This window comes from Ictidomys tridecemlineatus, chromosome 6 (genome assembly GCF_052094955.1).
Source record: "Ictidomys tridecemlineatus isolate mIctTri1 chromosome 6, mIctTri1.hap1, whole genome shotgun sequence".
NCBI classification, from domain to species: Eukaryota; Metazoa; Chordata; class Mammalia; order Rodentia; family Sciuridae; genus Ictidomys; species Ictidomys tridecemlineatus.
The window spans coordinates 123,513,295-123,534,917 of NC_135482.1; the positions used below are offsets into that span (position 1 = coordinate 123,513,295).

General features: G+C 31.6%; 1 protein-coding gene across 3 annotated transcripts in view; it reads left to right on the plus strand.

Moving 5' to 3' along the window:
* The window catches only part of Pspc1 (paraspeckle component 1), a 141,790-nt gene that overhangs the window by 42,753 nt on the left and 77,414 nt on the right, over positions 1-21,623 (plus strand). For all 3 annotated transcript variants that reach the window (XM_078015726.1, XM_078015725.1, XM_078015727.1), the window contains exons 7-8: positions 15,655-15,712; positions 19,172-19,341. In XM_078015726.1, the coding sequence (XP_077871852.1) occupies positions 15,655-15,712; positions 19,172-19,341 (228 nt within the window). The remainder of the gene's footprint in view (positions 1-15,654; positions 15,713-19,171; positions 19,342-21,623) is intronic.

The following is a 21,623-nucleotide window of genomic DNA, read 5'->3' on the forward strand; positions in this document are numbered from 1 at the left end:
ATTTGTATGTCATATGCATAAATAATCAAGTTAGGGGACTAGAAGGAAATAATTAAATATATTGCTAATTTTACTTTTTTTTAGAAAGCTATTGGAAATATTACTACATTTTAAAATTGAATTATTACAGGTTCTTAGTTTTAATATTTTAAGCTGGGTGTAGTGGCTCATGCCTGTAATCCCAGCAATTTAGCAAGATCCTGTCTCAAAATAAAAATAAGAAGAACTGGGGATGTAGCTCCTGTGGGTTCAATCCCCACTTCCAGGGGCTGGGGCCAAGTGTGTTGTATTTGAAATTCATTTTAATGTTGTATAAAGTATAAAATATTACAAACATACAAAGAAGTTTGAAAATAGATTTTAGATATTAAACATACTCTGATGGGCTTATTGGCATTTCTAAATAGATCATGTATTGTTTCATGAGATTATATTCTTAGAAAAGGATTAAAAGATAATACATTCATTTATATGATATATTTCAGGGAGTTGAAGAAGCACATGTTGCATATTTTGAAGTGTCATAATCAAAATTAATTTGACTAGAACAGGATTCATCAAACTATAGTCTTTTACCATGTCCATTTTAATAGTACTTCATCACAGAGATAAGAATAGTATTAATCTTTTCATAAAAAGAAGAAAACTGGGCTTGCAACTGTAGGCTGAGTTACTCAAGTTAACTCCATTGGCTCAGGGAAAAGAATTGCTTGAGCCCAGGTTTTGATGCCAGTGTGGGCAACATAAGAAGATTACAGCTCAAAAGAGAATGTTACACGAATTTGATCCACAGTATTTTAAAATATTTGTTCTTTGCCTCTTTATAGAAAAAGTATATTGAATCTTATGGTGAAATGTTTGTGATTTCTTAGAATTAGTATTTATGTTAGGTTATAAAGTTACTGAACTCTCACTTTTCTGAAGAGCTAATATATATCAAATAGTACATAAAAGCCGGCTGTGGTGGTACACAACTGTAATCCCAGCAACTCATGAGGCTGAGACAGGAAGATCAAGAGTTCAGAGCCAGCCTCAGCAATGGTGAGGCACTAAGCAATTCAGTGAGACCCTGTTTCTAAATAAAATAAAAAATAGTGCTGGGGATGTGGCTCAGTGGCAAAGTGCCCCTGAGTTCAATCCCAGGTACCAGAATGAATGAATGAATGAATGAATGAATGAATGAATGAATGAATAAATAAATAAATAGTACATAAGTAAGCTGATAATTTGTGTGACAAAGGAATTAAATGTTTAGGGGAAATATCATCTTTTCTTTTTAAAAGCGCTTTTGAGATTAAAAATCGTATGAACAGACACAAGGCTTTCATAATTTTGTTATTAGTTTTATTTAGTTCCTAGCTTTATAATGCTTCTTGCTAATGTAAAACTAATCAAGCACTAAAAATTAACAAATGCTCTTTACCTCTCTTGACTGCATTTGGAAAACATTTTGTTAATAAGAACATATTAAGGCAGTTTTCTGAGATATTCATCCTTTACTTTATAAAATGTCATTGGAAAAATTGTTAAACAGTTTTAATTCTTATTATTTATTTTTGTTGTTGTTGTTTTGTTTTAAAGCTTTGAAATTAGGCCCTCTTATGTGCTTTCTCTTTTTTGACTGTTCAGTTTAAAGGGAGGAGTCAAATGGTAAGTGTTCAGCTTGCCTAGTAATGAAAGTAGAATTTTCTTGGTTAGTTTTAATATGTCACCTTTTATTTCTTTATCATATTCCCATTAGATATATTCCAACATAATTAAGAGCATGGAGCTATGAAGTATTAAAAATTGATTTACACTTTATATCCTAAATACTAATGTTTTTTAATGTAGCAAGGGATGAAGGAAAACACATCTGGTCATATTTATTTTTCTTTGTCAGCCTTCAACTTGATGATAATGTAGCAAGGGATGAAGGAAAACACATCTGGTCATATTTATTTTTCTTTGTCAGCCTTCAACTTGATGATAACTTTTATGACATACATGGAAATATATTTTTAAGAATATGTTGTCTATTTTTCTTTAGAGAAAAATCAAACTGATAATTGCTATTGTAATAAATGAAACATGATATTTTTGCTCTTGTAGAATAACATACTTTTGACTACTTTAAGAATGTATTTTTGTCCTGTATCTCATTTATTTTTAGGTTTATCTTTTATTATAGCATGGAGTGTATTTGACCATTTTTTAGGTAGTTTTTATGATCATTTCTAGCTAGTATTTACTAAGTTGCAGTTTTCTGCTGTCCCAATTTTATCGCTTTTGGAAACATAACAATTTAGAAATAATGAAAATTTTATGAGGTTGGCTTTTTTATGATTGTCTTGTAATGGTTTTCATGTTAGGTTGCTTCATTTGCTGTAGATGAAGTAGTTTAAACACTTAAATACTGCAGTGTTTTCTTGTGGAAAGAATTTCTACTAGAGGAAATGGTAGATTTTAATTTAAATATTTTGTTATTGCAGTTTCTTGTAGTAAATATTGCTTTTGGGGGAAATGTTAGTGTCCTAATAAATATCCAGATGTCAGTATTTTTCTAGCTATCATAATTGTATCATGTGGTGATACAAAATTTTGGTAATGTTTAGATTGAATGCTAGTAGTTATTTTTTTTTAAGTTATATTAAAAAAAATGCTAGTAGTTAATTTTAAAACCTGAAAAGTTTCTATTTCTGGTTTGGTAAATACTAAAAGTTTGCTTTTCAGTGAAGAAAAGAATGGCATTTAAGATCTGTTTAAATACCCTGCAATAAATTAAGTCTTGGTACTGTAATGTGTGTGGTCTCAGATGTGCACATAATAAACTTGGAAGTAAAGGTATATTATATGCCAAGGCAGCAGTTTGATTCCAGTTGGGTTCCTTTGACAGAGTATTCCTTGTTGCAACCTAGGGCCTGTGAAATACAGATCAGAAACATTAAGAAAATATATCCAGGGACCTCTTATGTAGCTTAGTGATAGAGTACTTGCTTTTTAGTATCCACAAGGCTATAGGTTAAGGAAAGGGAAAAAGAATTATATCCAGCAGCTGCTGGTTTTATGTCTCTTCCAAGAACAGTATTTTTCAAACACTTGGTAACTTTTTAAAAATGTGGATCCCATTGTGGAATGGTGGCACAGGTCTATAATTTCTGTGACTTGGTAGGCTGAAGCCAGGAGCATCACAAATTTGAGGTGATACCTTATATCAAATAAAAAGGGCTGAGATGTAGCTCCGTGGTAGAGCACCCCTGGGTTCAATTCCCAATCTGGAGAAGGGGGAAAAAATAAGTGGAGCCCTAGATCTTATACCTAATCATAATTTTTTTGTGTGTGATTAGATTCTGAAGTATCTTGAGTATCAGTTGCTTTTTTTTTTTTTTTTAATTTAGTAGTTCTAAACTTGTACTCAAGGTCCACTACATATTTTGATTCAGTAGTTCTGTGTTGGAGACACGGGCTTAGCATTTTAAAAAGTTCTATACCTTGCTCATTGTCTCTATTAGGGAAAGTTGAAATATCACAGATTGTATGTTAAAATGAGAATGATGGTAGTAGATTTGGGTGAGGGGGCTTCTTGAAATGTGAATGGAGAGTGTGCTTGTTGTAACACAGGGGAGGGTGTTATTCATATTGAGTACAGTTTAAATAGTGCAACATTCTGTCTGAATAATGCCATGTTGATTTAGGTGTAACAACCTTGAATTGGGCTTTCAGATTACATATGTAGAGAATATTGTCTCAAGTGACAGGTTAAGTTTTTAATTGTTTCATCCAGACAGGGGTCAGCAGAGTAGGACAGGGTCAATCTACATGCTATCTATTTTTGAAAATAAAGTTTTATTGGAGCATCATATTATTTTTTGTTGATTAATTTCTGCTTTGCTTTACAGCCTGAGTCGAATAGTTGTGACACAGCTTTATGAGGCTGGATTAAGACTATGTGGCCTGCAAAGCCTGAAATATTTACTATCTGGCCTTTAACAAAAAATGTTTGCTGACTCTGATCTAGAGCCAATATGAGAATCGGGTGGAATATCAAAAGGGACTCATGTTAACCAAACTCATAGAGTTTGAAAATTTTAATGCAAAGTAATTAATTTGTATGTTCTTTTCCAGTGTTTTTAGAAGGCTCACTGAGCAGACAACTCATATCCTAAATTCAAGATTCCTGAGGAAGGAATCCAAGTTAGTGTTCCTGAGGTTTACTGGTAGTTGTGGTTATGAGTCAGAGCAAAAGTTATGGAAGAACTGGTAAAGTTTCACTGTTCCAGACTGATACTTGGGAGTTTCCAAATCTTTCTGGTTTTAATATAAACCATTATTCTTTAAAATGTATCACCTTTTGATGAGTAGTGTCAAATTGGGCTTGTTATTTAACTGGCCACTTTGTTTTGTTAGCTTCTCCTGCTTCCTGTATAGGCATTGTTTCTCTTATTCATTCCTTGATTTAATTATAGCCTTACTTCTGGTGAGGCATATATAAAATTCAAAGCAACGATCCCTATTGTTTGTTACTAATGAATAGGTACAAATTCATTTTCTGAAATGGCTTATGAATTTTTGAGAGAAGTGGCAGTTTTGTCATCTCTGCCTGACCATCTCTCTTTTTCTGAAAGCTATTTAGCTCTAATAAGTAATTTGTAGATGTATAAGGATGGGAGATACCTAAAGTATTCAAACAAAGGACATATTTTATTTATTTATTTTTGTGTGGTGCTGAAGATCGAACCCAGGGCCTCAGATGTGCTAGACGAATGCTCTACCACTGAGCCACAACCCCAGCCCCCAAAGGACATATTTTAAAAGAGATTTTTATGGTCTCATAAGCTTAGAGGAATAAAGAATTATATGCTGTAGTGTTGTTAGATTTAGATATAGCCTGCTGGGCGATTGTTGTCTGTTGCTAATATATGAACATGTTGGTGAAAATCTAAATGGATAATAACAAATAATTTATAGTGGTCTCACATATTATTTTCTAGTTGTGACCAGTTATTCACTGAAACAATTATTAGTATAAAGTGAGGACTTTTCTAAATACTTGGGATAGCACATAATTTGTAATAAAATGGAAAGACTGATTTTGGTGATTTGGGATATTTTGATTGAAGGTATCAGTGTTAACTAAGTGTTGAATTCTTGGACCACTTCTGTAAAATGATTTATTTAATATTCTTGACAAATCACCGGTATTTTGGTTTTGTTTTTGATATTAGGGATTGAACCTAAGGCTTTATCTGGACAAGTACTGCACCACCAACCTATGTTCCTCACACTTTTAAAATTTTTATTTTGAGTCAGGGTGTCACTAAGTTGCTCAGGTTGACTTTGAACTTGTGATGCTCTTGACAGCCTCCCAAGTTGCTGGAATTACAGGTGTGTGCCACTAGACCTGGCTAAAATTACTTTTTAATAGCAGGCATAAAATGGTCTTCTTTGGGTGAACCAGGATGTATGTTTATCCCAATCATATTTTATGATTTTTCTTTCTATATTTTCTTTTCTCAATCATTCATGTTTAAAACAAATACAGATGGAAATAATTACTGATTCTCTTATACTCCATACATTCTTTTATCAGAGGTCACTTCATTTTATTGGGTTATTTTTATGTCATTTTCATTTGACTTTAGCATTTTTTTTCCTTTAGACTCATCTTGAGAGAGGTTCGTAATCCAGAAAATTTTCCATGTCTCTTTTTTTCTTTCTGGAGAACCTCCATATAGACTCAGTTAATATTATTACCTCTGACTTATTATGCCTGCTATGAACTATCTCTCTCTTTTTTAAAAATCTTTATTTTTATTTGTTTATTTTTGAACCCAGGGCCTAATGCCTGTGAGGCAAGTATTCTACCACTGAGCTACACCCCCAGCCCTGAACCTTTTCATTTTAGTGTAATTTTTTTAAAAGTAATGATCAAATTGGAGTCTTAATTATTATTAATTTTTTACTTTGTGGTACACTAATTGTGCTGAGTGTATTTGAGGTCAGGAATTAATGTATTTGTCATTTTTTATTTTTTAAGATGTAAGTCGAGAGAATTACTTGCTTCATATCTTGTTTTTCAAATGAAGTGAAGGTCAATCATGGTTTCCAATTGGGGTGGAGGCAGGTTCCAGGGATTGAACTCAGGGGCACTGAGTTCAGTCAGCGGGCACTGACCACAGCAGGCACTGAACCACGTCCCCAGCACTTTTTTGTATTTTATTTAGAGACAAGGTCTCAATGAGTTGCTTAGCGCCTCCTTTTTGCGGAGACTGGCTTTGAGCTCTCTATCCTTCTATCTCAGCCTCCTGCGCCATTGGGGTTACAGGGATGTGCCACTGTGCCTGGCTCAGTATTCTTTATGGGCCACCATACGTTGGTATTTATTGAATGCTAGTCTCAGATGTTAACATTCGATATTTTGGAAAACAAAGGTGGTGTTGAGGTACAATTATTGATGCATTTTTATCGATTTCATAACAATCACATAGAGAAGAGTAGTTTTTAACAAGTCAAATAACCAACCTTTTTTTTGTGCTTGGTTTTCAGCACACCTAACTTTTCAATTTGAGATCCCACTTGAATATCTCTTCAGAGTTTTAGGCTTACAGGAAGACTTGGAGGTTTCCATTTAGAAAGAAAAGTTTGTTCATTGTTTGCTGTGTTCAAAACATAGTGCTGAGCACCATAGAGAATACAGAAGATGTTAGAAAATTTTAGTTGCAGACCGCTTAACACAGAGAATGTTAAGAAATAAAGCTAAAATGTTCTGAGAGTTTAAAGAAACCTGGGAGTATTAAGTGTTATTGAAATATTTATGAAAATTTCTTTGGGTGTTTTCTGTTTGTTTTTTTAAACCTAGAGTATTGGTTTATTATTCTGCGATGTGGTAGGTATACCTTATGTAATGGTAAGTTCTAATAATTTTTAGTTCTGAATGGTAATATCTTACTTTTAGCTAATGTTCTCCCCACCACACCCCTTACCTTTTTAAAAAAAAAAAAATTGGAGGAGAATCAAGATTGGCAACTAGAGGTGTTTAGCTAAATGTGTTTTTTAAATGCCTAATACATGTGATATAACTAATTAAAATTTTTAAAATTATTCAGTTGAATTAATAACAAAAATATTCTAAGAAGGCATAAATTTACTTTCATTTTGTGACAACCTATTTAGAGCCACCTTATAGGAGTTTTTTTAACAAGGTAATTATATTTTTAAATATTTTTAGGTCAGTACCTTCTATATTTCTAAACCAATCAGTATCTTCTATATTTAAATATTGAACTCTTCTATACTTAAATATTGAAGCTTGGTAGTATCATCTGAAATGTTAGAATTTTATGCTAAATTAAACTTGACAAATGGGAATGTTAATATCCATGTTTAAAACTACCAGTGGTAAGGCATAGAATTTGGATTTTTAAGCATGCTCCACTGATGGAATGCATTAAAGATATACTGTTAATAATTATAATTACAAACTTTGGAGGACTTCTTAAATACCTGGGGCTAGAAATATTGCTCAGTTGGTAGAGCCCTTGCCTAGCATCTGTGAGGTCTAATGTTTCGATACCCAGCAACCCCTCTGATATCTGAAAAAAATATATGGGTAAGTTTGCTCTTTTGGTCTTATGATGTCTTCTATATTGTGCTCCATGTTTTAAATCCTGGATTTTCTGGTTGTAAACTTAACCATATTTTAATTTTCTGTTTTTTTGTGTGATGCTGAACCCCCTGGACTTTGCACATAGCTAGGAAAGCACTGTGCCACTGAGCTGTATAACCCCAGGCCTTAATCATATTTTTTATAAGATAATTTCTTCATCTGGCATATTATACGTTTTCTAAATTCTGATTTTAAACAATTGATATAGTTGTTATTATAGTTTTTCCTACAATTACAAATTTCAAATAACTTAGATTTTTTTTGATGCTATTTAAGTATTTAAAAAATTACTGTATGTCAAATTATTTGCTTTGTGTTGGGTACTTAGAAAACATATCTTATGTAAACATGAAAGCTTCTGGTAAATTTTAAGATAATTTACTAATGCCTAATATCACAAACAGAAAAGGATAATCTCCTCTATGAAAATGTGTACTTAATTCCTTATACATTGGACCTTATATTCCTTATTTTCTTTTGCTGCTGCTTTCTTCTTTTGATGGGATCAGTTTGGAATCGCTTCTTGTACAGTTTTTATTTGTTCTTTTGTTTCATCTATATATACTGTGACCTTGCTAGTTGTGATAGTTTAACTTTGGTAAGAAAGAAAATACACTAGAAAAGAAAGAGATTATGGATTAAAGAAATGCAAACTAGTCACTAGTGACTTTATGTGAGATTTGGTAAGATTCTCAATATTAGTATTGGATTATAGCTGAGATTGCTGCTCATTTAAGGAGTTTGGGGTAAAAAAAATGAATTATTACCAAATCAATGCTAGGTTTTGAAATCAAGCACTTCTTCAGAGAGAGTTTGTGAAGACAACTGAAAATGTTTTGGGGTATATACATTGAAAATAAAATTTTCAGGTGAATGTTTGTTTAAAGATTCAATTTGTAAATTATATATTTCCTTTTGTTTCTTGATGTGTACTCCATTATGCATTATTGCATTTTGTTCAATATCAGTTAGAAAAGTATTCTATGTATTAAAAAGTAGCCATTAATTTTGCCTACATACTCTTGAATTTGACAGTAACATGAGAATAATTCCTTTACTCATTAATTGAATCAGCCTTTAAAAATACGTTATTGAATGAATCTTGTTGAAAGAGGTACCAAAAATATCTCAAGTTAATAGCATAGTACATTATCCTACTTCTGTTATTGCCTCTCTTTTTTGATTGAATATTTAACAAGGAACAAATATTTTTGTTTCATGACTATCCCTTATAGTCTTAAGATTTTTTTTTTTCTTCCTTTTGTGTGTATGTGTCCTGGGAATTGAATCTAAGACCTTAAGCATGCTAAACACATGCTCAACCACTGACCTGTGTTCTTAGCTCCATGTTTCTTTTTTTGTTAAGCAGACTTTTAATTTTTTTTAGAGCAGTGTTAGATTCATAACAAAATTGAACGGAAGGTACAGAGTTTTTCCATCTACTTCTGTCCAATTTATGTATGGACTCCCTCTTATAAAAATCTGGCACCATCAGGGCATGATGGTGTATGCCTATAATCCCAGCTTCTCAGGAGGCAGATGCAGGAGGATCACAAGTTTAATGTAAACCTCAGCAACTTAGCATGGCTGTGTCTCAAATAAAAAAGGTCTGGGATGTGGCTCAGTGGTAGATTGCCCCTGGGTTCAGTCCACAGTACATGCATACCTACAGACAAACACACACACACATACACACACACACACACACACACACACTCACTCCAATATATAAAAAATTCTTAAAAATTTTAAATATCCTATACCACAGCTGTACATTTATTATAATTGTTAAAATTGATGAACATACACTGATATGTCATTATCAACCAAATTCCATAGTTCATTAGAATTCAATCCTCATGTGCATTCAGAGGGTTTTGACAAATGTACAGTGATTTTTATGTACCATTGTAGTATCATACAGAGGTATTTATTCATCCTTCCCTACCAACACCTGGTAATCACTGTTCCTTTGTCTTTTTCCATAGTTGTGCCCTTTCTGAAGTGTCAGTTATTAGAGCCATACAGTGTGAAGTTTCTTTCATGTCTTTTCATGGTTTGATAGCTCATTTCTTTTTAGCACTCAGTATTCCACAGTTTATCTATTTATCTACTAAAGCACATCTTGATTACTTCCAAATTTTAGCAGTTACAAATACAGCTGCTTTAGACATGTGCAGATTTTAAATGGACAGAAGTTTTCAGTTCCTTGAAGTGAAAAGCAAGGAGTGTGATTGCTGGATCATATGGTAAGAATATGTTTAGCTTCATTAGAAACTGTCAAACTGTGTTCCAAAATGGCTCTATCATTTTGCATTCCCACCAGCAATTAATGATATTCCAATTGCTACATATCCTTGTCAGTATTTGGTGTTGTGTTTTGGATTTTGGCCATTGGAAAGTTTTGTAGAGCTATCTCATGTTAATTCACAATTTTCTGAAGATATGTGATATAGTTTCATTTTAACAGTTCATAAAATTAAGGAACATTTTCTTCAATATTCATGGATGAAGGTATTTTGGATTGAATGTATTCAAATTGGGGGGATCTAAGATATATAAATTAAAAGATTATCTTAGTTTCATAAACTATTTTTCCTTTTCCTATCTAGCAATGAGCTCTATAATGTTTGGATTTTTTAAAAATTACCTGAATTAAAAGTGTTAAATTTTCCAAAATTTCTCTAATGGTTAGGTTCTAAAGTTTCTATGCTACTATTTGAATTTTATCCATGGAAAACATGTCTCCTGTTCCTTTTTAGTTTGAGTATTTACTTTTATCTTAAAAAGATAAATTTGTGATGCACAGTCTTCAATATCTTTCAACACCTTTTTCATGAATGAATAACTTCTTGGCAAAGATTTTAAAAAATATTTTCATAGTATTACATATAATAGATTTTTGTTCCATTCTTTGTTTTGATGTGTTGTGTTTGTTAGTGTTTCTGAATGCTAACAGTTTGTATTTAATATTTCTCAAGAAAATTTGATTAGTTACCTTTATTCATTTATATACATTTCCTCAGGGAAGAAATAAAATAATGCCATTTGCTAACTCTTAATATTCTAAATGCTAAATGTAATAGATTTTCCTAGGACATTTACTTCTATTAATACTTAATGATAAAAAAGTTGAATCTTATTGCTTTCCAGAATTTGCTTTTATTTTCTCTAGGATTTTATATTTTAAAGTGGATTTAAATATTCTGTGTCATCATTTTTAGCATTTTCTTTTTTGAAACGTGGAACTTAAATAGTATATGGGGATCTCTAGACAATATTTAGAAGTTTCCTGAGAGGTAAGCATGAGAGAGGTCTTTATGAATATTTTGTTCATTAATACTTCATTCACTCAAAGAAGAATAAAGATTGACACATTGGATGAAGCTGACCGTAAAGTATTGATACATTTTAAGGCAATTTCTTAGTTTAGTGTATCATAATATTTAGGTATTCATCTGACCCTTTAGTTTTAATTTACCCGATACCATGTAATTTCTTAAAATTAGGTTAACTTAAAATACTACGCAGCCGGGTGTGGTGGTACATACCTGTAATGCCAGCCTCAGCAACATAGGGAGGCCTGAAGCAACGTTGCTATCTCTAAATAAAAATATAAAAAAGGGGACTGGAGATGTTTGTTCAGTGGTTAAGGCCCCTGAATTCAATCTTTGGTACAAAACCAACAACCAAAAAAACCTACATAATGTCTTATTTAATATTGCTGTCCCATGTATTAAATATTAAAGGAACAATATCTTTATTTTACAAAATAAATCATTTCAAGTGCCAGTAGTGTTATGGTTAGCATACATTTGAAAATAGGTTAACTGATACTAGTATACATTTTTTGCTAGTTTACATTTTTGTGAAATAAAACAGTGGTTCTCAAAAATTTTTGACTTAATATTCCATTAAAAATTACTGAGAGGAACCAGTAACCGTGGTACATGCTTGTAATCCCAGCTACTTGGGAGGCTGAGGCAGGAGAATCACAAGTTCAAGGCCAGCCTCGGCAACTTAGAGAGGCCCTAACTTTGGAGACTTTGTCTCAAAAAAGGGAATGAAACTAGGGAGATACAGAGAACTTCAAAGAGCTTTTGTTTAGATTATGTAAGTATTTGCCATTTTAGAAATTAAGACAAATCTTAAAATGTGTTTCAGAAGGAAGAGTGGCCTTATTTTACTTTTTTTGCAAATGATTTTCATGTTTGGCTTAGACATAGTAAGGAAAATGGTATTGTTTTACATTTTGTAAATTTGCTTAATGTTCTTCTCTATAGGAAATAGTTGACTTCCCATATTTGCTTTCACATTCCATCTGTTGCAAAACTTTTTTGGTGAAAATCCATGAAGAAAATGTGCTTTACATGGATAAATAATAGAGGCTATCTTAATAACCTTTTTAGATAGTAGCTAGTATTCTTTGATACCTCAGTAAAACTTAAGTGGTAGTGTCTTAAAAGTATGTTTTGCAATAAAATCCATTGATGTAACTTGAATTTTGGATCTTTTATTCATGTATAGTTTTGTAATGTCATTAGAAAAATACTAATTCATTGACTTAGATTGTCCAAATGGTTATATGTTTTATTATACAGATTTTTGTTTTTTAAATCACCTTTCTTAACACCAGCCTCATTAGAAAATATAAACTAGATTCTCTGGGCAGTAATCAGTTTGTCAGTTAGTGTTATATGAATTAAAAATTTTGTTCCATTATGCTGGGTGTGATGGTGCATGCGTGTTATCCCAGCAACTCAGGAGATTGAGGCAGGAGGATCTTAAATTTGAGGCCAGCCTCAGCAATTTAGTGAGACCCTCTCTTACAGAATAAAAAGGGTTGGGGTTGTGGCTCACACTTGGGTTCAGTCCCCATACCAAAAAAAAAAAAAATTTTGTTTCATGAACACAGTAGTTCATTATGGATGCAACCCAATCATACAAATGCATTTTTTGAAATACCCATCCTACTTCATAAAGCAGTGCTCTATGCCTACATTTTTAACATTGTTGTTACATAGAATATTTTAAAGCATGCGCTCAAGGATAAAGGTTTAATGCAGTTATTTTTAGTATTTCATTAAGGTATTCATAATTGAAACTTTTAAATTATATCACGTGACAAATACAGTGATTACAAATTTTTAAAAAATGAATGTAAGTCCGTTGATTTTGCTAAAATGCTGTTGTTTTTTCCTTCTCCTCCTTCCCCTCCTCCTCCTCCTTTTTTTTTTTGCCAGCCAGTGCTTCAGCACTTTTAAATGTAGTGGAAGTTAATAAGAGTTTAAAAAAAAATATCTTAACATCATAGTATTGTACAATATAGTGTTTTAACTCTTAGGGTTAGTAAAAGATGGAATAGTTTTCACCTCTACACTTCCTGAAAGGATCGATCCATGAACTGTACTTCGAAAACTCCCGTTTCCATGGGATGTGATTAGATATGTGGTTCTGGAAATCACCTGTACATTTCTTCCTTTTATGTCATTTCTTTATTTAAATGCATGTGAATGACAAGCTTTTGAGAATACATCTGTGAAATAATTCTTTTTATGGAAGTGCACCCAGTTATAGAAATACTATAAATTGAACAAAAAACTTACCTTTTTTTAGGCCTCGGTTGCTAGAATTCTTGAATTAAGGTACTTTGTGAAGGTGGAAATTTTATGAACTCCATAGAATTTTACAGGGTAGCTTAACCACTTCATATCTGTGTAACCTCAAGTAAGTTATTTTAATAGCTCTGTGCCTCCACTTTTAGGATCTCTAAAATGGGATAATGGTAGACATTCCATAGGGTTGTATCAATAATTTTAATACTGAGTTATTATAATAGCTTTGTGTTTTTGCACTGCAGTCTTTTATAGTGTTATAAATAACTTATTTAATCTAAAACCACGTCTCAATTTATGGCAAAGTAATAAGGCATTATTAAAATTTGTTTAAAATTCAGTGATTTCCTAAAGTGATTCTTAATTCCATATGCAACACATATAAAGTGATGAGAATTACCATCTTAAGTTCAGCTTATAAAAGCATCTTAATAATATAATCTCTTCCTCTTTTGCATTTTGCTACTAGTATGTAATATAGTGGATTTTAGAAAATAACAGCAACCTGTAAGGTTGAAAAGGAAACTGAAAAGTTTTACTCTTAAAATTGTGAGAAAATGTCTGGTATCAAATTAATATCTTGAAAACTTAAAGAGTAAAGCTGTATAAAATAGTATTCAATAGTTTCCCCTAATATACTGTCAACATTACTAAATGAAAGTATATGTACATTTAGTGAAAAATTCTGTAGTGTGCAACATGAATTGGTATTTTCATATACTCATATGCTGTCTTAGATAAAGAATGATAATTAGAACTTCATTCAGCTTATAACAGCATCAGAAGGGGAATGTTAGTGCCTCTATTTGTATAGTTGACTGAAAACTAAATCTCTTCCATGTTAATATTTCCCATAAATCTCTTGATAAAAACGAATTTTGAATAATACCAAAAGAAAGTACTTAACTTTGTGAATAATAAAGCTAAGCATTGCTGTTCCACAAAGTGATATATTAGAACTGAAAAATACAATTTTTAAAAGATTGTCTGTTCCTTCACCCCACCAAATACATAAATCCTGGTTCCCTCAAAAAAGTCATCATAGAAATTTATCATGTATTTTAATATATATGTTAGAATGTAACCAGCTTCTCAATAATTATTGTCAATTATAAATAATATCTAGAATATGCTGGGTGTAGTTTTATCTTTTTTGCACGTCAGTAGTAGTATCCATTAATGGGCAAGAGTTTAATACTCATTTTTAGGAAAGTTTAAAAAATTCTTATAAGAACCTTGGCATTTTAATTTTCTAAGTAATGTGACAATATTTCTTACGATGGTGTACTTGTTGTATCATAGCTTCTTTAATTGAATCATAGTTTAGTTAAAGATTACCTTTGGCATCTCCATTGAGGTTAGATGGGCAGTGTTTTTAAAAAAAATTTTAAAGGAGCCATTTGCTATTTAATGGCATTTCCATCATGTTTTTATTTTCTTTATTTCTAGTTTCATATATGCTTTTTACCAGTATTTTATATCATTAAACAGGAGTTAAAGTGAATGTTTAGATTTTAATAAAATTGATTTTAAAGGAACAGTAATGACACTTTCTTTAGATTTAAGCATTCCTGCTTTTGTCTCGGAATGTTTTTCATGATCATTGCATTGAACACATTTGTCTGAGATTTGAAATGGTCATTAGTCTAGAAATTGCAATTTCAAAATGTTATTTCATCATTTCTCCTAGATATTTCATTGAAGTTAATCTGTTATTGGTAAATAAAGTTTCTACCAAGTAGATTCTATAGTGAAATTTGAAAGGTTGTGAACATTCCTATGACCTATTGTGTTAACTGGTAACCTGAATAGTACATTGTTTCAGAACTTCCCAAATGTGAAACACTTTCATTCAGGTTTTAAGTAAAAGCATTGCCCAGTTACAGGAAAGAAGTATTGTATGGATCTTTTAGTAACTGCTTTTATAGAAACTGGGTGGAATGATGCTTGATTAGTTGAAAAATAACAAAGTGCAAGAATGAATTATAATATTTAAACAATAAATATCATCTATAACTTTGAAACTTAAGTAACTTGGTTGAAAAACAACTGATCCTAGTTATTATTACTAGATTTTCCTCTGCTTGAAATGTGGACATATGTCTTTGATCTGTTGGGATAAAACATTTAAATAATCTATGGTAGGTTTTATGTAATCTGGTTCATTTGTAATCTAATCTTGTAATATAAACTGGTTCTAAGCACTTGTAGTGTATTAAGCATGGGAGACAGAAGTTTCTTTTCTGTGTTCTTATTAAGTAATTTATGTTGGAAATTTTCAAAAATTTTAATGGAAAGTGATGTCCCAATTCATTCTTTTCTTTTTGATTTTAGATGGGAAATGTAAAGTCTTAAGATCGATAGGTTGACTGTGACAACTATGTTTACTTACAGAGAGAACAGGAAATGAGAATGGGTGATATGGGTCCCCGTGGAGCAATAAACATGGGAGGTAGGGATTTGAAGCAAAAGCCTTCTGTAACTTACTTGTAATTCTTTGGGGATTGTATATGTTGTTTGTGATATCTGTATATCAGCAAGAAACTAAAATATGAAACCAACACTGAAGGTGAAATTTCTTATATTTATTAAAGTGAAGTACTACAATTGCATTAAAAATATATGCCTAGGGAGGAAATTTGAAAGATACACTTTTGTAGCTGAAATGAACAAAAATTACAAATTGGATTTGAAGTAGCCTCAAAGTAGCTCGTTTATTACATGATGTAACACAGTTCTTTTGTCATACTTTAAAAATAAAATTACATGCCTTCAAAATGGCTTTTTTTTTTTTACCTTGGAAATGGATAGTTTCTATTTGTGTTTTTAAATTTTTTTGAGAGCATTTTATGAATCTATTTTAAACTAGCTTTTTTTGTAACTTTGAAGCTGCTTTTATTCATGTTACTGAATATTTAACCCTTTTCTCTTAACTATGTATTGTACATGGAAGATTGGAGATAACCTATGACATAAGGAGACAAGATATGCCTTGCTAATGCATATATTTAAAATTGGTGTGAACCTTAAAACAAAGTATCTTCATTAACAACTTAATTTTTTTTTTTTTAAAGAGAGAGTAAGAGAGACAGAATCTTTTTTAATATTTATTTTTCAGTTTTCGGCAGGCACAACATCTTTGTTTGTATGTGGTGCTGAGGATCGAACCCGGGCAGCACGCATGCCAGGCGAGCGGGCTACCGCCTGAGCCACATCCCCAGCCCAACAACTTAATTTTAACTTGCAGAGCCAGGTTGTCAAGAAAGTAGTGTCAAGCAAATAAACTGAGGGAGAATTTGTTGTGGAATATCATAGATCTTAATAAATTTGAAATTTGAAAATGCCATAAATTTAATATTGGATAATGAATTAAATTTTATATAGTCACTTCCACATTATATTGTCTCACAGAAGCAGTTATGAAGTTAAAATCTTTATATAGCTCAAATATACTGTCTTAAAGATCATATTACTAGGGAATCCAATATTATATAACTTGCATACCCATCTGATAGGTTCTTAAAACATGAAGTATATGAAATAAGACTTAAAACATGGAATGTGTATAATGAGCATTTTTGATGATTAGCCCCCCCTTTTTTAAAAAAAAATAAAAACAACCTCCCAAAAAACCTTTGCCAGTTCTTTCACATTTCTGATCAGAGTACCTGGAAACATTAATTGCTATTTACTTAGTCATTTTTCCTATCAGACAACAAATGGTTACTGAGCATCTCTGTTATACAAAGAAAGCATAAAACAAGGCCCTTGCCCATAAAAAACTTAATGATGAAGTTAGTTCATGAATACATGTTAAAATCAGTGAAGCAAGAATATAATTTCTAAATTATGAAATACAGTTGTATATAATGAGTGGTTCAGAGTAAATTCTGGAATGGTACAATGACAGTCCATGTGTTCTTTAACTGCACAAGTGAGGAGGTCATTATGGAATATAAGCAGTTTCAAAGATTGTCATTAATGGTAGAACAAAACTTTAACATAAAACTTAAACCTATTTCTGATGTTTCAGAGAGACACTGAGAAACATTCTCTTTGCTTGATTAATAATTTTATGACAGTATGCCTTTATATTCTTTATTTAGTTAGAAATTCAAGACAATTTAAATTTTTTTAACATTTCAGAGAATCATGTTTGTTTTAGCACTTATTCTTCTAAAGTGTGATTCATTTAATATTCTCTTCTTTAGTCTTCATTCAGTGTGAGACTTTATCTTAATAGTTTACTCAAGTTATAATTTAGTTGGGTTGGTGTTGAGTAAGTGAAACTGTCATATTTCATCAAGTTATATTGATAGGGCTGGAGGGTATAGGTTAGTGCTAGATCATGTGCTTGGCATGCTGGAGTTCCTGGGTTTTATTCCTAACACAAAAATGAAAATGAATAAATCGTTGATTGAATGTGGCATCAGATTTTCTGGTATGCCACTGGTGAAATATAGATTATAAAACTGCTTTTCAGGTAACCAGGTAATGTCAACATTCTTAGATCCTTAAGTTTAGTTTATTTATAGCCATATAGGTGGAAGATATAACTACATGTAGGTAGGAATATATTTTTTTTCTATTTGCAATGTTTATAGTTGTACAACTTAAACTGACATAACAAGAAAGAAGGGGAAAGGCTTTAATTTTTTCTTTTTGGGGAATGTTAAGTTACAGTATGTCCTAGAACTGTCTTCCACCCTTTTTCATTTTTAGATTGTGGAAACCTATTCAGAATGACAATTTGTTATTATATTGAAGGAATGGAAATATTTTTGGATAAAGTGTAGATTTTTCAAAAAGAACATTTTGGGATTAAGGAGATAAGTCCTTCCTTTGAAATTGCTTCCTAGGGTTGGTTTCACAAAACAATAGTATGTGATGCCAGGCATTGATAGGGTATAAGTTGTCTGTCTTTTACCTGCTCCTTTGACTCAACTCATAGAGTTCAGCTATATTAAGTATTCTGTAATGAGAGTGAATGAAAACTTCTGCTCCTTTTATAATGAGTATTTGCGAAATTGAGTTCTGAATACCAGAAAATTGACCTACATAATGAAATACCAGGGGAAAAAAAACTTCAAAATTGTAATCAGTCACTTAAGAATTTTTAATGATAAACAAGCCTGAGCATAAAAAAGGGAAAAAATGTTTCAAAGAAAACACCTAAAAATGTTGTCTTTGAAACTGTCATGTATCATATTATAGCTCAGACCCTATTGTAATTAATTTTAGTAGATTGTTTTATAAAAAAATTTGATATGTCTCTATCCCCATTTCTAGAATTTTTAATGTTAAAAATGTTCATATAATCATTTTATCTGTGTTTGGGTGAATTTTTTTTAAGTAAGTTTCATCATGATGAGTCATTTTATATTATTTTGGTTTGGATTTTATTTTTTTAATGTTTGCAATTTGGGGAGATACTCAATTACTATATTAAAGTCAAGAATTTAACTTCAAGTGATTTTTGCAGAAAATGGGGTTTCCCTCTTACAACTTACTGTCATTTACTCGTTAATATTTTTAGCTATAATTTTAAGAGCTAATTGTTTGTTGATCATTAAGACTGGTAAAATGTAGTCAAAATTGCTAGGGATTGTTTGGTTTAAAAGTAGGATTTAGTCAATGGTTCTACTGACTTTTTGAAGCTTTTTTAAACTGTTGCAATCTTAAGTATCCTAAAATTCATAGTTACCTTATTTGATTTATGTGTGTTTATTTTGAGGCTGAAAATTGTAGAGTGTAGGTAATGTTCTGTTACAGAATAGATAATTGAGTGTCTTATTTTCAAGGAAAGGATTTTGACAATAGTTTTGGTGTATAGATTGCATAAGTTTTATAAAATTTTTAATGTTTACTAAACTAAGATAGGACAGCTCTAAGTATAGATTGTTTTACATAGATGCGTTTAGCCCAGCACCTGCTGGTAACCAAGGTCCTCCTCCAATGATGGGTATGAATATGAACAACAGAGGAACTATACCTGGCCCACCAATGGGTCCTGGTCCTGCCATGGGACCAGAAGGAGCTGCAAATATGGGAACTCCAATGATGCCAGATAATGGAGCAGTGGTAATGTATCATAAATATTATTTTGATTATATTCAACTAATATACATTTCTGCCCCAAAGATAACTTCACACTTAAACATAATTTGGCATCATTTGTTTCAGCAAAGAGATTAATAGTCATTGAAGAAAAAATAACTTTGTGAAGTTATATTTTGATTTATGAGAAGCACTTCTTAAGTAGCTTGAATTAAGATTACCATCCATGGCATGCTTTTGTACCCAAGTATATAGAAAAAAAAAATAGTAATTACAATTATTTCCAGTGCTTTTTATTTGTATTCACCTTTATCAGTTTTCAGTGCATTGGTTTAGTGTTTTATGATTGTGTTCCTTTTCTGTGTAGACTCCTTGCCTTTGGTGGGGACAAAACTCCAATATATATGAAAATGCAGTTTTCATTAGGCATTTTTAATTTAAAAAATGACTTGTTTTGATTTATATCAAGGTACTTATTTTCATTGTAAAGTATTTTAATCTAAAAACACTAGAAGTTTTTTTTTTGTATGTTCTAAACTGACACTGCTGTATTCTTTTCACAGAATTACTAATTATACTTATTAAATTTAAACTTTTAAAAGTCTATCTGAGAGTGTGAAGATATCTTTGTATGGGTTAAATATTATAAAAACAGTTTCTCAATTGTAATTTTTATTATATATTATCAGTAAACAAGACTGATAATCTTATCATTTTCCATATGCCACTATTTAAATGAGGCTTTATAATAGAAAATATTATTTCCTCATGTGGTATTTGTTCATGGATTTCAAATAACATCTAGAAAGAAAAAGTGGTTGATTGTATATTTTGAAAAGGCAGTTTGTTTTTGAACTTTCCTATCAGATGTTAAGGTACCATTGCTGCTATAAAAGAGAAAACACTGCCAGTTAAACTCAGACATTCCATTAGTGTAAATCCATGGTGATCAAGAGGACTCTAAAAATAAGATATTGTATGCTTGGGTGGTAAAGTTTTTGTTTTTGTTTTTGGTGGCACTTATAATGCCCTGGGTTTGATCCCATCCCCAGCAGCAGAAGCAGCAGCACCCCCCACCCCACCCCCCACCCCCCACCCCCCGCCAAAAAAAATTTCTTGAATTTTAGAATTGAGGAGTGCAGTGTTTTATTAGTTTTAGATTTACCTTAAATACAGTCTTTTAAGAATTTGGAAAAAATTGGATGTGCTAACATTTGGGAGTTTTTAAACTTGATAGTTTGTGCAGGCAGATAAGGAGATAGTATCTTTTTATCTACTATGAACAGATGGCACCTAATGCAGTTAGTATTTATTCCTTTAATAGAGGCTGAGTTAAATATCAAACGGCTAGTAAAGCCTGACGCGTTGGCACACGTCTATAGTCACAGTGGCTCCAGAGGCTGAGAAAGAAGAGTCACAGTGCAAAGCCAGCCTCAGCAACTTAGGGAGGCTCTAAGCAACTTAATGAGACCCTGTCTCAGGGTAAAAAAGGCTGGGGATGTTGCTCAGTGGTTAAACACCTCTGGGTTCAGCCTCTGGCTTAAAAAAAAAAAAAAAAAAAAAGAAGAAGGCTCCTAGTAGAAACTTCATTATTTAAAATTTTTCTTTATCATGTAATCATAGTAACAAAGAAGTAATTGTTCTATTTTTCTTCCCTTTCCCTGAAATTGTATACCTTATTTAAATATCACTCACTTGGTTTTATTTACATTTGTTTTACTACTATCTTCAAGGAGTTCTTTTCAACCCTTGAGATTAATATGTGTAGTTATTGTTGTGAAGTTTTTCAAAAGATATGATTCAGATTTTTAATTGTGTTATTAATAGTAAGTTAATCATTTTTAAAAATTTATTTTCCCAATGCTAGTCTTTTAATGAAAACATCTCAGAAGTTTCATATTGAAATCATAAGTCCTTGCGTGTGTTTGGTCTAGTGCTTTGTGTCTTAAAAGCATTGATGTTGAAGTTTTTATGTTTATTTTTTAAAACAATATGATGCTGCTCCCCAGTTTTATTTCTCTGGGTTTTCTTTTAAGAAGTACTTTTCTTTTACATCATAGTTTCATGCAGTATAAACTTTTTAAATAAAGGAATCTGAGCAATATAATTTTGGCTAAATATAGGCTAAAATGTCATTTTCTTATGTCATAATAACAGGTTTTTTTTTCATGAAATTGGGGCATAGCATTAGCAGTTTGTAAGTCTTCAGATGCTGCTTTTTTATTTTTAAACATAGTAACTAATTAAATTGCTCCTTTCTTCCTTCTATGTGTGATCCTGATTCTGCTGGACTTTCTGCTGAACTT